Source organism: Ranitomeya variabilis, chromosome 2, assembly GCF_051348905.1.
Source record: "Ranitomeya variabilis isolate aRanVar5 chromosome 2, aRanVar5.hap1, whole genome shotgun sequence".
Classification (NCBI taxonomy): domain Eukaryota; kingdom Metazoa; phylum Chordata; class Amphibia; order Anura; family Dendrobatidae; genus Ranitomeya; species Ranitomeya variabilis.
The window spans coordinates 826,451,960-826,467,111 of record NC_135233.1 but is presented as its reverse complement, the minus strand read 5'-3'; the positions used below and the strand labels follow the sequence as shown (position 1 = coordinate 826,467,111).

Below are 15,152 nucleotides of genomic sequence, written 5' to 3'. Positions count from 1 at the left end.
CCACACCAGCTTTATCCCATCTGTTCTGCTTGGAAGGACTGAAGAAGAGGAGGAGATGGAGAGTTATCCTCCTGGTGGGGACAGGGAAGTCTTGCCTGTTGGGAGTCTGGCACACATGGCTGATTTTATGTCCTGCTGCCTTTGCCATTACCCTCGTGTTATATGCATTTTGGTGATCAGTGATTTCTGACTGCTTACCCTTCTGGACCCAAGCTACAAGGAGAACTTTCCATCTCTCCTTCCTGTAGCAGAGAGGGCTAGTGAAATTGTGCAATACCAGAAAGCCCTAGTCAAACAAGTAGTACAAAAACTCCCATCTGATAAACCTAGCGGCAGAGGTCATAGATCCTTGGGCAACCAAGGAGGAAAGACAAGGGAGACACAAACCAGGTCTAACAGAGGCAGAGGAATGCTATCAAGGGTCTGGGACGGTTTCAGTAGACCCTCACAGCACCCAGGTCCTGAAGCAAGGGCAAGTCTGTTAAGGAGGGAGAAGTTTTGGAAGATGGTGAAGGAGTACCTAGCCAACCACACCAGAGTCCTCCATGATTTTTCTGTGCCATACAACCTTTGGGTATCCAAGTTGGACACTTGGCAAGATCTGTCCCTCTATGCTTTGGAGCTGCTGGCCTGCCCTGCTGCTAGCGTATTGTCAGAGCGGGTTTTTAGTGCTGCCAGGGGCATAATAACTGATAGGCACATTCACCTGTCAACTAAAAATGCTAACAGGCTGAATCTTGTCAAAATGAATAAGGCCTGGATTGGCCCAGACTTCTCAACCTCTCTGGATCACAGCAGTGCAAGCCAATTAAAATGTTCCTTTTTTTCTGGTGTATTCCCATGCACCCCATCCCACCCAAAGAACGTATACAGTTCACGGTTTCTGCTTTTTTCTTGTCCTCCTCCTCCTCCACCACCACCACCATATCAACAGGGTCATCTTCCTTCTAATTTTTGTCAGCCCTTGCACTTAGTGCAAAGGCCTTTTGATTCTAAGAATCCCACTACATAACAGAATGTGTATGAGGCCCTCCTGTATAGCTAATACAGGGTGTATCAGAATCTCTCTTCCTTATCATTTTTGGCAGTTCTTGCACTTATTGCATAGGCTTTACCAGTCTAGGAGTCCCACTCCTTAATAATGGGTAAAAAAAAATTTTTTCTGAGCCCCACGTCCAAGTGTCTTCCAGGGACTGTATTGCAGTCGCTCCATCTAATTTTTGGCAGTCCTTGCACTTAGCGCATAGGCTTTACTAGTCAAGGAGTCCCACTGCCTAACAATTTTAACAGAATGTGCATGAGGCCCTCCTATATGTCTAATACAGGGTGTATCAGAGTCCCTCTTAGTTCTAATTTTTGGCAGTTCTTGCAGTTATTGCATAGGCTTTACTAGTCTATGAGTCCCACTGCTTAAAAATGGGAAAAAAATGTTTTCTGTGGCCCTCCTCTATGTGTCTTCCATGTTATATTGCAGTCTCTTCTTCTAATTTTTGGCAGCCCTTCCACTTAGTGCGTAGGCTTTATGAGTCTAGGAGTTCCACTACTAACAATTTTAACAGAAATGAGAATGAGTACCAACAAAAAGCTATGAGATTTCAGAAATCTCATGCACACGATTTTTAATTTTAATGACTGAAATGGAAAACTTCTGCATTTTTTAAACAAGCAGCATGTCAAGCATTTTTGCAGCATTTATGCAGTGCTTTTTCACCACTGAAAGCAATGGGAAAGTGCAGACACGCAACATAAATGCTACGTGTGAACATAGTCTAAGTTGTGGAGGAGGCTTTTTTTCTATTTTTAATTTTGCCTTATATAAAATGCTATATACAAATTTATGTAAAATCCATTTTATCTATGCTTTTGTATATTTTATTGTCACTCCATAAAAGAGGCGTAATATTCTGATAACATTATTCCCAGCAGCAATCTGGGAGTCAGAGACGTGTCCAGGCATCTTCCCCATGGTGTTCCCATTACATTTGTATCCATACATTTCAGCGATTTTCCTGTCTCTTCTGTAAAAGGGAACCTGTCACCGGAATTTGGCGGGACCGGTTTTCGGTCATATGGGCGGGGTTTTCGGGTGTTTGATTCACCCTTTCCATACTCGCTGGCTGCATGCTGGCCGCAATATTGGATTGATGTTCATTCTTGGTCCTCCGTAGTACACGCCTGGGCAAGGCAATCTTGCCTTGCGCACGCACAGTATGCTTTGCTCAACTGCGGGCAAAGCCGAAAAGCATTAGTGCGCATGCGCCAGCGCACTATGTCCCGGAAGTATTTCGCTGTGTTCCGGGACATAGTGCGCCGGCGCTTGAATGTGGTTTTGAGCACCTTGAGGGGTGCAGTTTTTAGAATGGTGTCACACTTGGGTATTTTCTATCATATAGACCCCTCAAAATGACTTCAAATGAGATGTGGTCCCTAAAAAAAAATGGTGTTGTAAAAATGAGAAATTGCTGGTCAACTTTTAACCCTTATAACTCCCTAACGAAAAAAAAATTTGGCTCCAAAACTGTGCTGATGTAAAGAAGACATGTGGGAAATGTTACTTATTAAGTATTTTGTGTGACATATCTCTGTGATTTAAGGGCATGAAAATTCAGAGTTGGAAAATTGCGAAATTTTCAAAATTTTCGCCAAATTTCCGTTTATTTCACAAATAAACTCAAGTAATGTCAAGGAAATTTTTCCTCTAACATGAAGTACAATATGTCACGAGAAAGCAGTGTCAGAATCACTGGGATCCGTTGAAGCGTTCCAGAGTTGTAACCTCATAAAGGGACAGTGGTCATAATTGTAAAAATTGGCCCGGTCATTAACGTGCAACCACCCTTGGGGGTAAAGGGGTTAAATTAACTTTTTTCTATTTTTTGTGTCAGTATCATAACTGCACGTCTCCGGTGTCCAGGACAGCGGTTTTCATTAAATTGTCACAGTGCAAATTCGTGCTGTGATAGTTTAGTTGAATCATGTACATGAATGCACCACGTCCCCTAACGACCATGGATATGATTTTGCACTAAAGCGTTAATAGTGGCATTCAGAAGGAAGCCTCCTTAAAGGGAATTTGTCACCAGGTTTTTTCCACCTAATCTGAGAGCAGCATAATGTAGAGACAGAGAGGCTGATTACAAAGCTACTTTCTCGGCTGCTTAGCATAGTTTTGATAAAAGCTAAATCACTGTTTCATGAGCAGGAGATTATCAGCAGAGGACTAGTGAACTTGCTGCCAGGTGGCCCTCCATACTCATAAGCTCTGTATAACCTACATCCACCAGTGATTGGCAGCTTTCAGTGTACAATGTACATGAGCAGAAAGCTGTCAATCATTGGTGTGGGGGCGGGGTTATACAGAGCTCAGCATTAGGGCTTGTTTCCATTTGTGAGAAACACGTCCGTGTCTCGCATGTGAAAACCAAGCTCTGGCGCCGGCACTTGGGAGCGGAGCGTGCAGCTCCATGTGTTGCTATGTGGCCACACGCTCCGCTCTGGAGTGCCGGCGCCAGAGCTTGGTTTTCACATGCGAGACACGGACGTGTTTCTCACAAATGGAAACAAGCCCTTAGAGAACTGCTAGATCTGCATATGATACAAATGATTTCATCAAAATGACAGCAAGCAGTTCAGTAATAAATTGCTGGAATCAGGCTCTCTGGCCCTATATCATGCTACTCTCAGATAGGGTAGCAAGCCACGGGTGACAGATTCCCTTTAAGAGTACACACAATATATTTATTATACGGATTGCTCCTGGACCCGCCTCAAAGAGTATTAAAATAAAAAACACAAAAAAGAACATATGCACTGCAAAGTCAAAAAGATTTGTTGCGCATCTATTTTTTTGCAACTTCTTTTAACCGCTCAGGATTCAAAACCATCATTCTTCAAACGGTTTGGAGGCCGCTTTATTATATGGAATTTGAAGAAAAATATGCCACAATTGACCCAACAAAAGACACTTCAGGACATCTGGAATCTATATGAAAAAGGGCCGTAAAAAATGGACATAATGCACAGCAATGGAAAAGTGACATTTCTGTGCTCATATGCAGTATTTTGTTACTTGTTTTAACGGCCTTGGAGTCTAGAAACCATGGAGCAGATAACAGAAGAAACTTGCTCATTTTTCAGGTGGCTTCTGTTCTTAGTGAAGATATAAGGGAAAAGACGCTGGCTGAGGAGCGCTGCAAGGTCGAAGGTTCGACCACCGGCAGGGCCAGCCCACCGGCAGAGCCACTTCAGCTTTCTCCTGAATCGGTTTTGGCTCGGAAAACCAGGCAGCTGCCCTGGCATCTAAGAGACGCCTTGTACCAGGGCCGGACTGGCCATCTGGCAAATGCCAGAAGGGCCTGTCTAGTCGTGGGCTGAATTGCCTGCTATGTTGTTAACAGAATCGGTGTTCTCAAGACACCCATACTGTTAAGAGTTGTGACGGAGCACAAAGTCGCTGACTCCGTCACTTATCCCACTAGGCCACGAGTATCATTAGACATATTGGTCTTGTAGTAAATCTTCCTTTCCTCCATCCAGGGTAATATTAGTAATATATCCCCATCTGGTTCATGGGGACGGTGACAGCACGGGCCTGTGTGATTCCAAATGCCAGGACTGAATTTCAGCCCCAGTCCGTACCTGCCGTGTACACAGCCATTGGGTGGACACTCTCCAAAGCCTCCTCAGAAAGTCAAATCTCCTCAGAGAATTGGTCCCTGACACCAGTGTTTTCACGAGAATTACGGCATAAAACGCTTTGCTAAATTTTTGCAACTGCAGTTTTTTTGGAAATTCCTGACGATATACAGTTTTCACTCCAGAAATCTTACTCCAGTCCCTGTAAACATGTGTGTGCACATATCCTAACAACTGTCCTCTAAGAGTAGGTGCACACCGAGATTTTGTAGTTTTTAGAGCAGAAACTCTCCAAATCATCCTCAAAAAATGCAAAACTTCTCAAAAACTTGGCGTTTGGTTTCTGCTCCAAAGACTCAGTGTGCACAGAACCTTGTCTTCTTCACACGGCGCGTAGGTTTCCTCACTCACTGAACTCTCGTAAGGAAGTCCCTGCTACCAGTAACAAAAATGGCGCCCACTCCTGAAACGTGTGACGTCACCGCGCTGGCCATCCTGCCTCCTGACGCTCCGCCTTCGCTGCGGTGATCACTGAACATGCTATGAGGCTGGTGACCCGGATTTCAGCCCGGCGACCTCGCCTCACAGTGATGAGCACAGGGCACATGTGTGCCATAGCTCCATCCGTCCGGACAATGCAGCTGCTCCGTTCAGTCAGCTGTCAGCCAGCAGCACGGGGTCTCCTCCCCGGCCCCTCCCCCTCACGTGTTGCCGGGTGTCAGTAGGAGCAGTGTAGGGCAAAAGTGTCTCCTCCGGGTGAGGACTGACCGGCACCATGCTGCTCTCCGCCGTGCTGCACACCTACTCCCTGCGGTACATGCTCCCCGCCACTGTCATGCTGGGCACGGCGCCCACCTACTTTCTGGCATGGGGATGCTGGAGGGCCCTGAGCGCGGTGCTGCCGGAACGCGTATACCGGCGGTGGGACGACCGGCTGTACAACGTCTACCAGAGCATGGTGCTCTTCTTCTTCCAGCACTACACCGGGGTGCAGGTCAGGCTCCCTGCCGGGGATGGTGGGAGACACGGGGGGCAGGTGGTGCGGGAACTGGTACAACACGTGGTATGGAGGTAGCTATGGAATATTGGCGAATGGGGTCTGCTGATAGAGTGTGTGTACATGTCACCGGTATATACAGAGGGTATATGTGTCACCGGTATATACAGAGGGTATACGTGTCACCGGTATATACAGAGGGTATACGTGTCACCGGTATATACAGAGGGTATATGTGTCACCGGTATATACAGAGGGTATACGTGTCACCGGTATATACGTAGGGTATACAGGTCACCGGTATATACAGAGGGTATACGTGTCACCGGTATATACGTAGGGTATACGTGTCACCGGTATATACAGAGGGTATACGTGTCACCGGTATATACAGAGGGTATACGTGTCACCGGTATATACAGAGGGTACACGTGTCACCGGTATATACAGAGGGTATACGTGTCACCGGTATATACAGAGGGTATACGTGTCACCGGTATATACGTAGGGTATATAGTGTTCAGTCGCCCTGTATAGTGCGCAGCTGAGGTAGTACGTCATTCTGTACAGTGTGCAGCCGAGGAAGTACGTCGCCCCCGTACAGTGCACAGCTGAGGTAGTACATCACCCCGTATAGTGCGCAGCAGAGGTAGTATGTCGCCCCCGTACAGTGCACAGCTGAGGTAGTACATCACCCCGTATAGTGCGCAGCAGAGGTAGTATGTCGCCCCCCGTATAGTGCGCAGCATAGGTAGTACGTCGCCCCGTATAGTGCACAGCTGAGGTAGTACGTCGCCCTGTATAGTGCGCAGCTGAGGTAGTACGTCATTCTGTACAGTGTGCAGCCGAGGAAGTACGTCGCCCCCGTACAGTGCACAGCTGAGGTAGTACATCACCCCGTATAGTGCGCAGCAGAGGTAGTATGTCGCCCCCGTACAGTGCACAGCTGAGGTAGTACATCACCCCGTATAGTGCGCAGCAGAGGTAGTATGTCGCCCCCCGTATAGTGCGCAGCGGAGGTAGTATGTCGCCCCCGTATAGTGCGCAGCTGAGGTAGTATGTCGCCCTGTATAGTGCGCAACGGAGGTAGTACATCACCACTGTATAGTGCAAAGCGGAGGTAGTACGTCGACCTGTATAGTGCGCAGCAGAGGTAGTACGTCGCCCCGTATAGTGCACAGCTGAGGTAGTACGTCATTCTGTACAGTGTGCAGCAGAGGTAGTACGTCGCCCCCGTACGGTGCACAGCTGAGGTAGTATGTCACCCCGTATAGTGTGCAGCGGAGGTAGTATGTCGCCCCCGTATAGCGCACAGCTGAGGTAGTATGTCGCCCTGTATAGTGCGCAGCAGAGGTAGTACGTCGCCCGCGTATAGTGCGCAACGGATGTAGTACGTCACCACTGTATAGTGCACAGCTGAGGTAGTACGTTGCTGACGTATAGTGCGCTGTGGAGCTAGTACGTCGCCCCGTTTAGTGCACAGCTGAGGTAGTACATTGCCCCCGTATAGTGCGCAGCTGAGGTAGTACGTCACTACCGTATAGTGCACAGCGGAGGTAGTACGTCGCCCTGTTTAGTGCACAACTGAGGTAGTACATTGCCCCCGTATAGTGCGCAGCGGAGGTAGTACGTCACCACCGTATAGTGCACAGTGGAGGTAGTACGTCGCCACCATATAGTGCACAGCGGAGGTAGTACGTCGCCGCCGTATAGTGCGCTGTGGAGGTAGTACATCGCCCCGTATAGTGCGCTGTGGAGGTAGTACATCGCCCCGTATAGTGCGCTGTGGAGGTAGTACGTCGCCCCGTATAGTGCGCTGTGGAGGTAGTACGTCGCCCCGTATAGTGCGCTGTGGAGGTAGTACGTCGCCCCGTATACTGCGCTGTGGAGGTAGTACGTCGCCCCGTATAGTGCGCTGTGGAGGTAGTACATCGCCCCGTATAGTGCGCTGTGGAGGTAGTACGTCGCCCCGTATAGTGCGCTGTGGAGGTAGTACGTCGCCCCGTATAGTGCGCTGTGGAGGTAGTACGTGCCCCGTGTAGTGCGCTGTGGAGGTAGTACGTCGCCCCTTATAGTGCGCTGTGGAGGTAGTACGTCGCCCAGGGGTGGATTAAGGGTAGCCAGGGCCCCGGGCTGTTCAGACACTGTGGCCCCCCCGGTCATGTGACGGGGTCATGCGACGGGGTCATCATATACCTGAACCAGATTATTCCAGAAAAATAGTTGCTGTGTGAAACTATAACTTGTCAAACATCCATTGATCTAGTCAATTTACCCTTCAGTTCAGTATATAGTATACAGTGTATAGGTCACACAGACTCACCAGTGACGTCTCTAGGTGAAGTCCTTCATCTTTCTTCGAGCACAGACCGCCATCACTTCATCCAGCCAGGACTCGTCTCTGCAGGAAATAACACAGTTATCTCGAGCTTCGCTTGCAGAACACATTACTTAATTTTTCCCAACTTCTACATTACACCACATGAAGAAAAACAGGCGACATAGTGTCACTCAGGGGTGGATTAAGGGTAGCCAGGGCCCCGGGCTGTTCAGACGCTGTGGGCCGCCCACCCCCCGGTCATGTGACGGGGGTCATGTGATACCCGAACCAGATTATTCCAGAAAAATGGCCGGGCCCTACTCTACTGTAACCTATTAAATATTTGTTAAAATCTGCAATACAATTTAGGTATATTTTGACCAATAATATCACATACAAGGAACAAATACCACCGCGCCGTGACCAGACCACAAATTACAACCACAGTGATCGAATAATATCACATACAAGGAACAAATACCACCGCACCATGTCAAGACCACATATTACCACCACTTGGTGACCAAATAGCACATTCAAGGGACAAATACCACAACACCATGTCCAGACCACATATTACCACCACATAGTGACTGAATACTACAATACTGATCAGTAATAATAAAAAAAAAACAAAAACACAATACTATCACCATAAGTGCCAGTATTCACAGGAGATCTGTACTTAGTATGCAGTGTCTGTGTAGAGGTAATACAGAGATCACTGGTGACATTGTACACAGGAGCTCTGTATATAATGTATAGGTAATACAGTGATCACGGGTGACATTGTACACAGGACCTCTGTATATAGTATACAGTGTATAGTGTCAGTGTATGGGTAACACTGACTCACCAGTGACGTCTCTAGGTGAAGTCCTTCATCTTTCATCCAGCACAGACCGTCATCATTTCTTCCAGCAAGGACTCGTCTCTGCAGGAAATAACACAGTTATCTCGAGCTCCGCTTGCAGAACACATTACTTAATTTTTCACAACTTCTACATTACACATGGAGAAAAAAAGGCGATATAGTGTCACTCTGCACAATAACAGGACCGTCCCCCCATTTAAAACAGTATACTCAAAAAATAGAATAAATACATCACTGCAGTAATAATATCCCTTAATTAGCCCCTATGGTAATAATATTCCCACATCCTGGCCCCCTGTGTCTCATTCCTGGCTCCAGCCATATGTTCTCCCATCCTGCCCTCATGAGTATCCATTCTGCCCCATATGATCTCCCCATCCTGCCCCATCTGTCTCCATCGTATTCTCCTGCCCCATGATCCAATCCTGCCCCATGTCTTTCATTCTGCCCCGTGTATCCAATCATGCCCGTGTCTACATTCTGCCCATGCCTCCAGTCCTGCCTCCAGTGTGTCCAGCATATTACCCCTAGTGTGTCCAGCATATTGCCCCCAGTGTGTCCAGTATATTGCCCCAATATGTCCAGTAATCTGCCCCAGTATGTCCAGAATTGCCCCCAGTGTCTCCAGCAATCTGCCCCAGTGTCTGACTCCAGCATATTGCCCCCAGTGTGTCCAGCATTGCCCCCAGACAGTGTCTCCAGCAATCTGCCCCAGTGTCTCCAGCAATCTGCCCCAGTGTCTCCAGCAATCTGCCCCAGTGTCTCCAGCAATCTGCCCCAGTGTCTCCAGCAATCTGCCCCAGTGTCTCCAGCAATCTGCCCCAGTGTCTCCAGCAATCTGCCCCACTGTCTCCAGCAATCTGCCCCACTGTCTCCAGCAATCTGCCCCACTGTCTCCAGCAATCTGCCCCACTGTCTCCAGCATTGCCCCAGTGTCTCCAGCAATTTTCCCCCTTGTGTCCTGCAATCTGCCCCAGTGTCTCCAGCAATCTGCCCCAGTGTGTCCTCCAGCATTGCCCCACTGTCTCCAGCAATCTGCCCCAGTGTCTCCAGCAATCTGCCCCAGTGTGTCCTCCAGCATTGCCCCACTGTCTCCAGCAATCTGCCCCACTGTCTCCAGCAATCTGCCCCACTGTCTCCAGCAATCTGCCCCACTGTCTCCAGCAATCTGCCCCAGTGTGTCCTCCAGCATTGCCCCACTGTCTCCAGCAATCTGCCCCACTGTCTCCAGCAATCTGCCCCACTGTCTCCAGCAATCTGCCCCTGTGTCCTCCAGCATTGCCCCACTGTCTCCAGCAATCTGCCCCACTGTCTCCAGCAATCTGCCCCACTGTCTCCAGCAATCTGCCCCACTGTCTCCAGCAATCTGCCCCACTGTCTCCAGCAATCTGCCCCAGTGTGTCCTCCAGCATTGCCCCACTGTCTCCAGCAATCTGCCCCACTGTCTCCAGCAATCTGCCCCACTGTCTCCAGCAATCTGCCCCACTGTCTCCAGCATTGCCCCACTGTCTCCAACAATTTTCCCCCTTGTGTCCAGCAATCTGCCCCAGTGTCTCCAGCATTGCCCCCAGTGTCTCCAGCATTGCCCCCAGTGTCTCCAGCATTGCCCCCAGTGTCTCCAGCATTGCCCCCAGTGTCTCCAGCATTGCCCCCAGTGTCTCCAGCATTGCCCCCAGTGTCTCCAGCAATCTGCCCCAGTGTCTCCAGCAATCTGCCCCAGTGTCTCCAGCAATCTGCCCCAGTGTGTCCTCCAGCATTGCCCCCAGTGTGTCCACCGTCCGTTAGTATATCAATAAAACAAAACAAAAAAAAACAAAAAAACAGTCTCCTCACCTGACCAGCGTTCCCGGCGCTGAGCTCCCTCCAGCAGCGCACACTCGCCGGCGACTGACAATGACGTCAGACGCCGGCGACGTGTGCGCTGCGGCAGACTTCAGCTGCCAGCCTCCAATTGGCTGGTGGCTGTTGTTAACCATTGACGTGCGGGCGCGAGCCCGCACGTCCATAGGAAACCGCCGCAGCGCCGGAAGGGGCCCGGTGAGCAGATGAGAAGGGGCCCGATGCGGGCCCCCTCTCTCTGCCCACCGGGTCCGGTGGCACATAAATGCCAGCGGGCATTCTCACACTCAGGCGGATTATCAGAGGCGGGTGGTCAGTCTGTGCGGTAGCCCAGGGCCCCCCCACACCACTGGGCCCTGGGCTACCGCCCATATTGACCCTCTGATAATCCGCCCCTGACGTCGCCCCGTATAGGGCACAGCTGAGGTAGTACGTCGCCCCGTATAGGGCACAGCTGAGGTAGTACGTCGCCCCGTATAGGGCACAGCTGAGGTAGTACGTCGCCCCGTATAGGGCACAGCTGAGGTAGTACGTCGCCCCGTATAGGGCACAGCTGAGGTAGTACGTCGCCCCGTATAGGGCACAGCTGAGGTAGTACGTCGCCCCGTATAGGGCACAGCTGAGGTAGTACGTCGCCCCGTATAGGGCACAGCTGAGGTAGTACGTCGCCCCGTATAGGGCACAGCTGAGGTAGTACGTCGCCCCGTATAGGGCACAGCTGAGGTAGTACGTCGCCCCCGTATAGTGCGCAGCGGAGGTAGTACGTCACCAGTATATTATAATGTACAATATAATCAGAATATATATAGTATAATGCAAAAGTTTCAGCCATGTGTGGAAAATTGCTGCAACATAATGCTTTAAGTAATAGTTTTTCTGTATCAATTAACAAATTGTAAAGTGAATTAACAAATGAAACCTGTAAATCGAATCTTATCAGCATCGAATCATCAGTTCTTCTAGCTCCGCTTGCACACACCTTTTGAAGGAACTCCTTCCAGAGACGTTGCAAGCATCTTGGAGAACTGAGCACAGATCTGGTGACATAGGCTTGCACAAGTCTTTGTCTCTTACTGTAATCTCAGACAACCTCCATGATGTTGAGCTCAGGGCTCTGAGGCCAGATCATCACTTCGAGGACTACTTCCTCTTCTTTATGCTGAAGATAGTTTGTTTGGCACAACTTCCGTGCCGAGTTCTTTCCAAAACTCTGTACAAGGGTGATCACATCAAATATAGGTGTGATTTTAGATTATTTTGTTTATTCACTTAGGATTTTGTTAATTGATAAATCTAAACTATTAACACTACTTTTTGTAAAGAATTCTTCCTTTCAATACTGTACATCACCAGTGTTATTTTCCCTGTAATACACAGAGGATATACATCACCAGTATAGGTTAATATACACTATAATATAGAGCGTGTACAGCATTTGTCAAAAGTTTGGATATGCCTTTTCATGTAATAGTTTTCTTTATTCTTATTGGAATGTGCACATTGTGGATTTGGACTGAAACCCCTAAAACCCCTGGGAGGAACTTGGGAAACAAGGAGTAAAGAAACACCAGGTGTGCAACTAATCAGAGTATGTGCTGAACCTTAGATTCCGCAAAAACACCCCACTCTGATGACTGCTTTGTACACAAATGGCATTCTGTCAATCAGGTAGTCAGCTGGCATTGCTTTCCAACAGTTTTTCAGAGAAAAGAGGGAGACACAAAAGCACAAATAGGGTCTTATCAAACGTTACACAAAGTTGCCCACCAAGAGAACTACTCACCTGGTGAGATTGAAGGAAGGACATATATTAATGGCGGCTGCTGCAGATCCACTGGTCAGTGCAGGACCTGATTGAAACACACACTTAGGTAGGAAAAAAGGATCATCCCCGCGCTGCGCAAGAAGAATTCCAAAAATTGTAGAGGTTTCAATGTGGTTTATTCTATGCGTTTCAGGGTTCAGGTGACCCCTTCATTAGGACATACCACAAATATATCTTCTTGCGGCAGTGCGGGGATGATCCTTTTTTCCTACCTAAGTGTGTGTTTCCAACAGTTTTGAGTTTCCAGAGGTGCTGACCACTTGTTGGCTGCTATATCTTTACTCTGCCTTCCAACTCCTCCTAAACCATCTCAGCTGGGTGGAGGTCACTTCATTAGAAGCAGCACTGTTTGGGGTTATTGTCCTGTTACAACACAAATGTCTCACAAAGTGCAAACCATATGGGATGTCATGTCTTTCCATAATGCTGTGTAGCCATTGTAGATAAGTGTTCCTTGAATTGTTAATAAATCATAGTAACATAGTTAGCAAGGCTGAAAAAAGACATTTGTCCATCCAGTTCAGCCTATATTCTGTCAGAATAAATCCTCAGATCTACGTCCTTCTAAAGTACCTAATAACTGTAAGACACAATATTGTTACGCTCCAGGAAGACATCCAGGCCTCTCATGAACCCCTCGACTGAGTTCGCCATCACCACCTCCTCAGGCAAGGAATTCCAGATTCTCACTGCCCTAAGGCTAGGTTCACATTGCGTTAGGGCAATCCGTTAAGCGCATAGCGCTAGCAGATTGCGCTAACGCAATGTTTCTTTAGGGTTCGCGTTCATCGTTCCCGCTAGCGCAGATCCCCGATCTGCGTTAGCGAGGACCGGACCTCGGACGCTCTTCGGATGCTGCAAGCAGCGTCTGAGGTCCGTCACAAAAGAACGGCACATCGCTAGCGCGTGCCGAAAATGGCATGCGCTAGCGATGCGCTACAGAGACAAATCACATTGCTGTCAATGGGTGCGCTAACGGACCTGTTGCACGGCGTGTGCGTGCTGATAAGGAAAAATTGAGGACTCTTTCCAACAGGCAATTGCGTAAGGTTAAAAGAGCAGCTGCAAAAATGCCTTGTCATAGCAGCAGACAAGTTTTTGAAGCTTCTGGTGCCTCCAACGTCCGCAGAACAACAAGATGCAGGGTCCTTCAGAGGTTTGCGGCTGTGCGTAAGCCACCCTGTCGACCACCTCTATCCACTGCACACAAGCAGAAACGGCTCCAGTGGGCCAAACGATACATGAAGACTGACTTCTAAACTGTTTTGTTCACCGATGAGTGCCATGCAATGCTCGATGGTCCAGATGGATGGAGTGGAGGATGGCTGGTTGATGGATACCCCATGAAAACACGGCTAAGGCGCCAACAAGGAGGAGGTGGAGTAGTGTTTTGGGCTGGAATCATGGGGAGAGAGATTGTCGGCCCCTTTATGATCCCTGAAGGGGTAAAGATGAACTCCATAATCTATGTGGAGTTTCTAAAACAACACTTCCTGCCATGGTTCAAGAGAAAGAACCGTGCTTTCTGCAGCAAGATCATTTTCATGCATGATAATGCACCGTCTCATGCTGCAAAAAACATCTGCATCTCTGGCTGCTATGGGCATAAAAGAGAACAAACTTATAATGTGGCCACCATCTTCCCCCTGACCTCAACCCCATTGAGAACCTCTGGAGCATCATCAAAAGGAGTGTCTATGATGGCAGGAGGCAGTTCAAATCTAAGCAACAGCTCTAGGAGGGTATTCTGTCCACATGCAAAACAATTGAAGCAGAAACCATCCAAAAACTGTCAAATTCAATGGACGAGAGAGTTCAGAAGCTTCTTTCGAACAAGGGGTCCTATGTGCAAATGTAACATCACCTAGAATAAAGTTTTCACTTCAAAACTGTTTGATTTCATTTTGTAATAATCTGATAATGCTTATAACTTCACAATTGACCATTTTTCCAGGACGTCCTCCTGACAGCACCCTGGAGGACGTCCTCCTCCCCTTGTTGGGACAGGAAACACACGAGTTTAAAAGGTCATGTCCCACCCCAATCCTCAGTGTTTTTCCTGTCCCTGCAAGGAAGGGACGCACAAGTGAAAGCTGCGCAAGGCTTACCGGAGCTCAGGGGGATCGTGCGGCTTGCCAATACCCTTCCCCCTGTCAAGAGGCTCAGGGCAGAAACCCTCCGGAGGGGGGTCCCTCTGCTCCAAAGACCAGGAGTGGGCGGGACTCCTGGTGGCAGCCGCTCCTCCCAGTGGGAGGCTCTCGGCTGCGGACGCCATCCACGCTGTGTACGGCTTCCAGGAGCAGCGTGGTGTCCAGCACGGCGTCTCCAGGCAGAAGTTCCCAGGAACGCGTCACTTCCGGTCTGTCGGCTTCCGTTACCGTCACTTCCGGTAACGCTGCATGTGAAGGGGAGAGCGTGCGTTCCAGGGTGGATCGCATATCGGCTGAAGTGCTCCTGATCCGGCGCTGTGAGCTGCGGGGACCTGCTACCCTCATCATGGAAGCAAGTATGCCTGTCGAGGAGGGGGTAAGTGCGCATAGCGCAGACTCCCCTACCCGCTCGCAGGAGCAGGCTTACCCCAGTGCTTATCCCTATCTTATGTCATTTAAGGATAAGGGAACCCCTTCTGGCTCCTCTGGTCAAGCTAAGAAATCCGGCAAGG

General features: G+C 49.0%; 1 protein-coding gene across 1 annotated transcript in view; it reads left to right on the top strand.

Annotated features, from left to right (window-relative positions):
- The first annotated feature begins 5,188 nt into the window (after positions 1-5,188).
- Positions 5,189-15,152, top strand: part of AGPAT5 (1-acylglycerol-3-phosphate O-acyltransferase 5) — a 91,318-nt gene continuing 81,354 nt past the window's right edge. Inside the window, exon 1 of the mRNA XM_077290050.1 lies at positions 5,189-5,629. Coding sequence (XP_077146165.1) covers positions 5,411-5,629 — 219 coding nt within the window. The 5' untranslated portion in view covers positions 5,189-5,410. The remainder of the gene's footprint in view (positions 5,630-15,152) is intronic.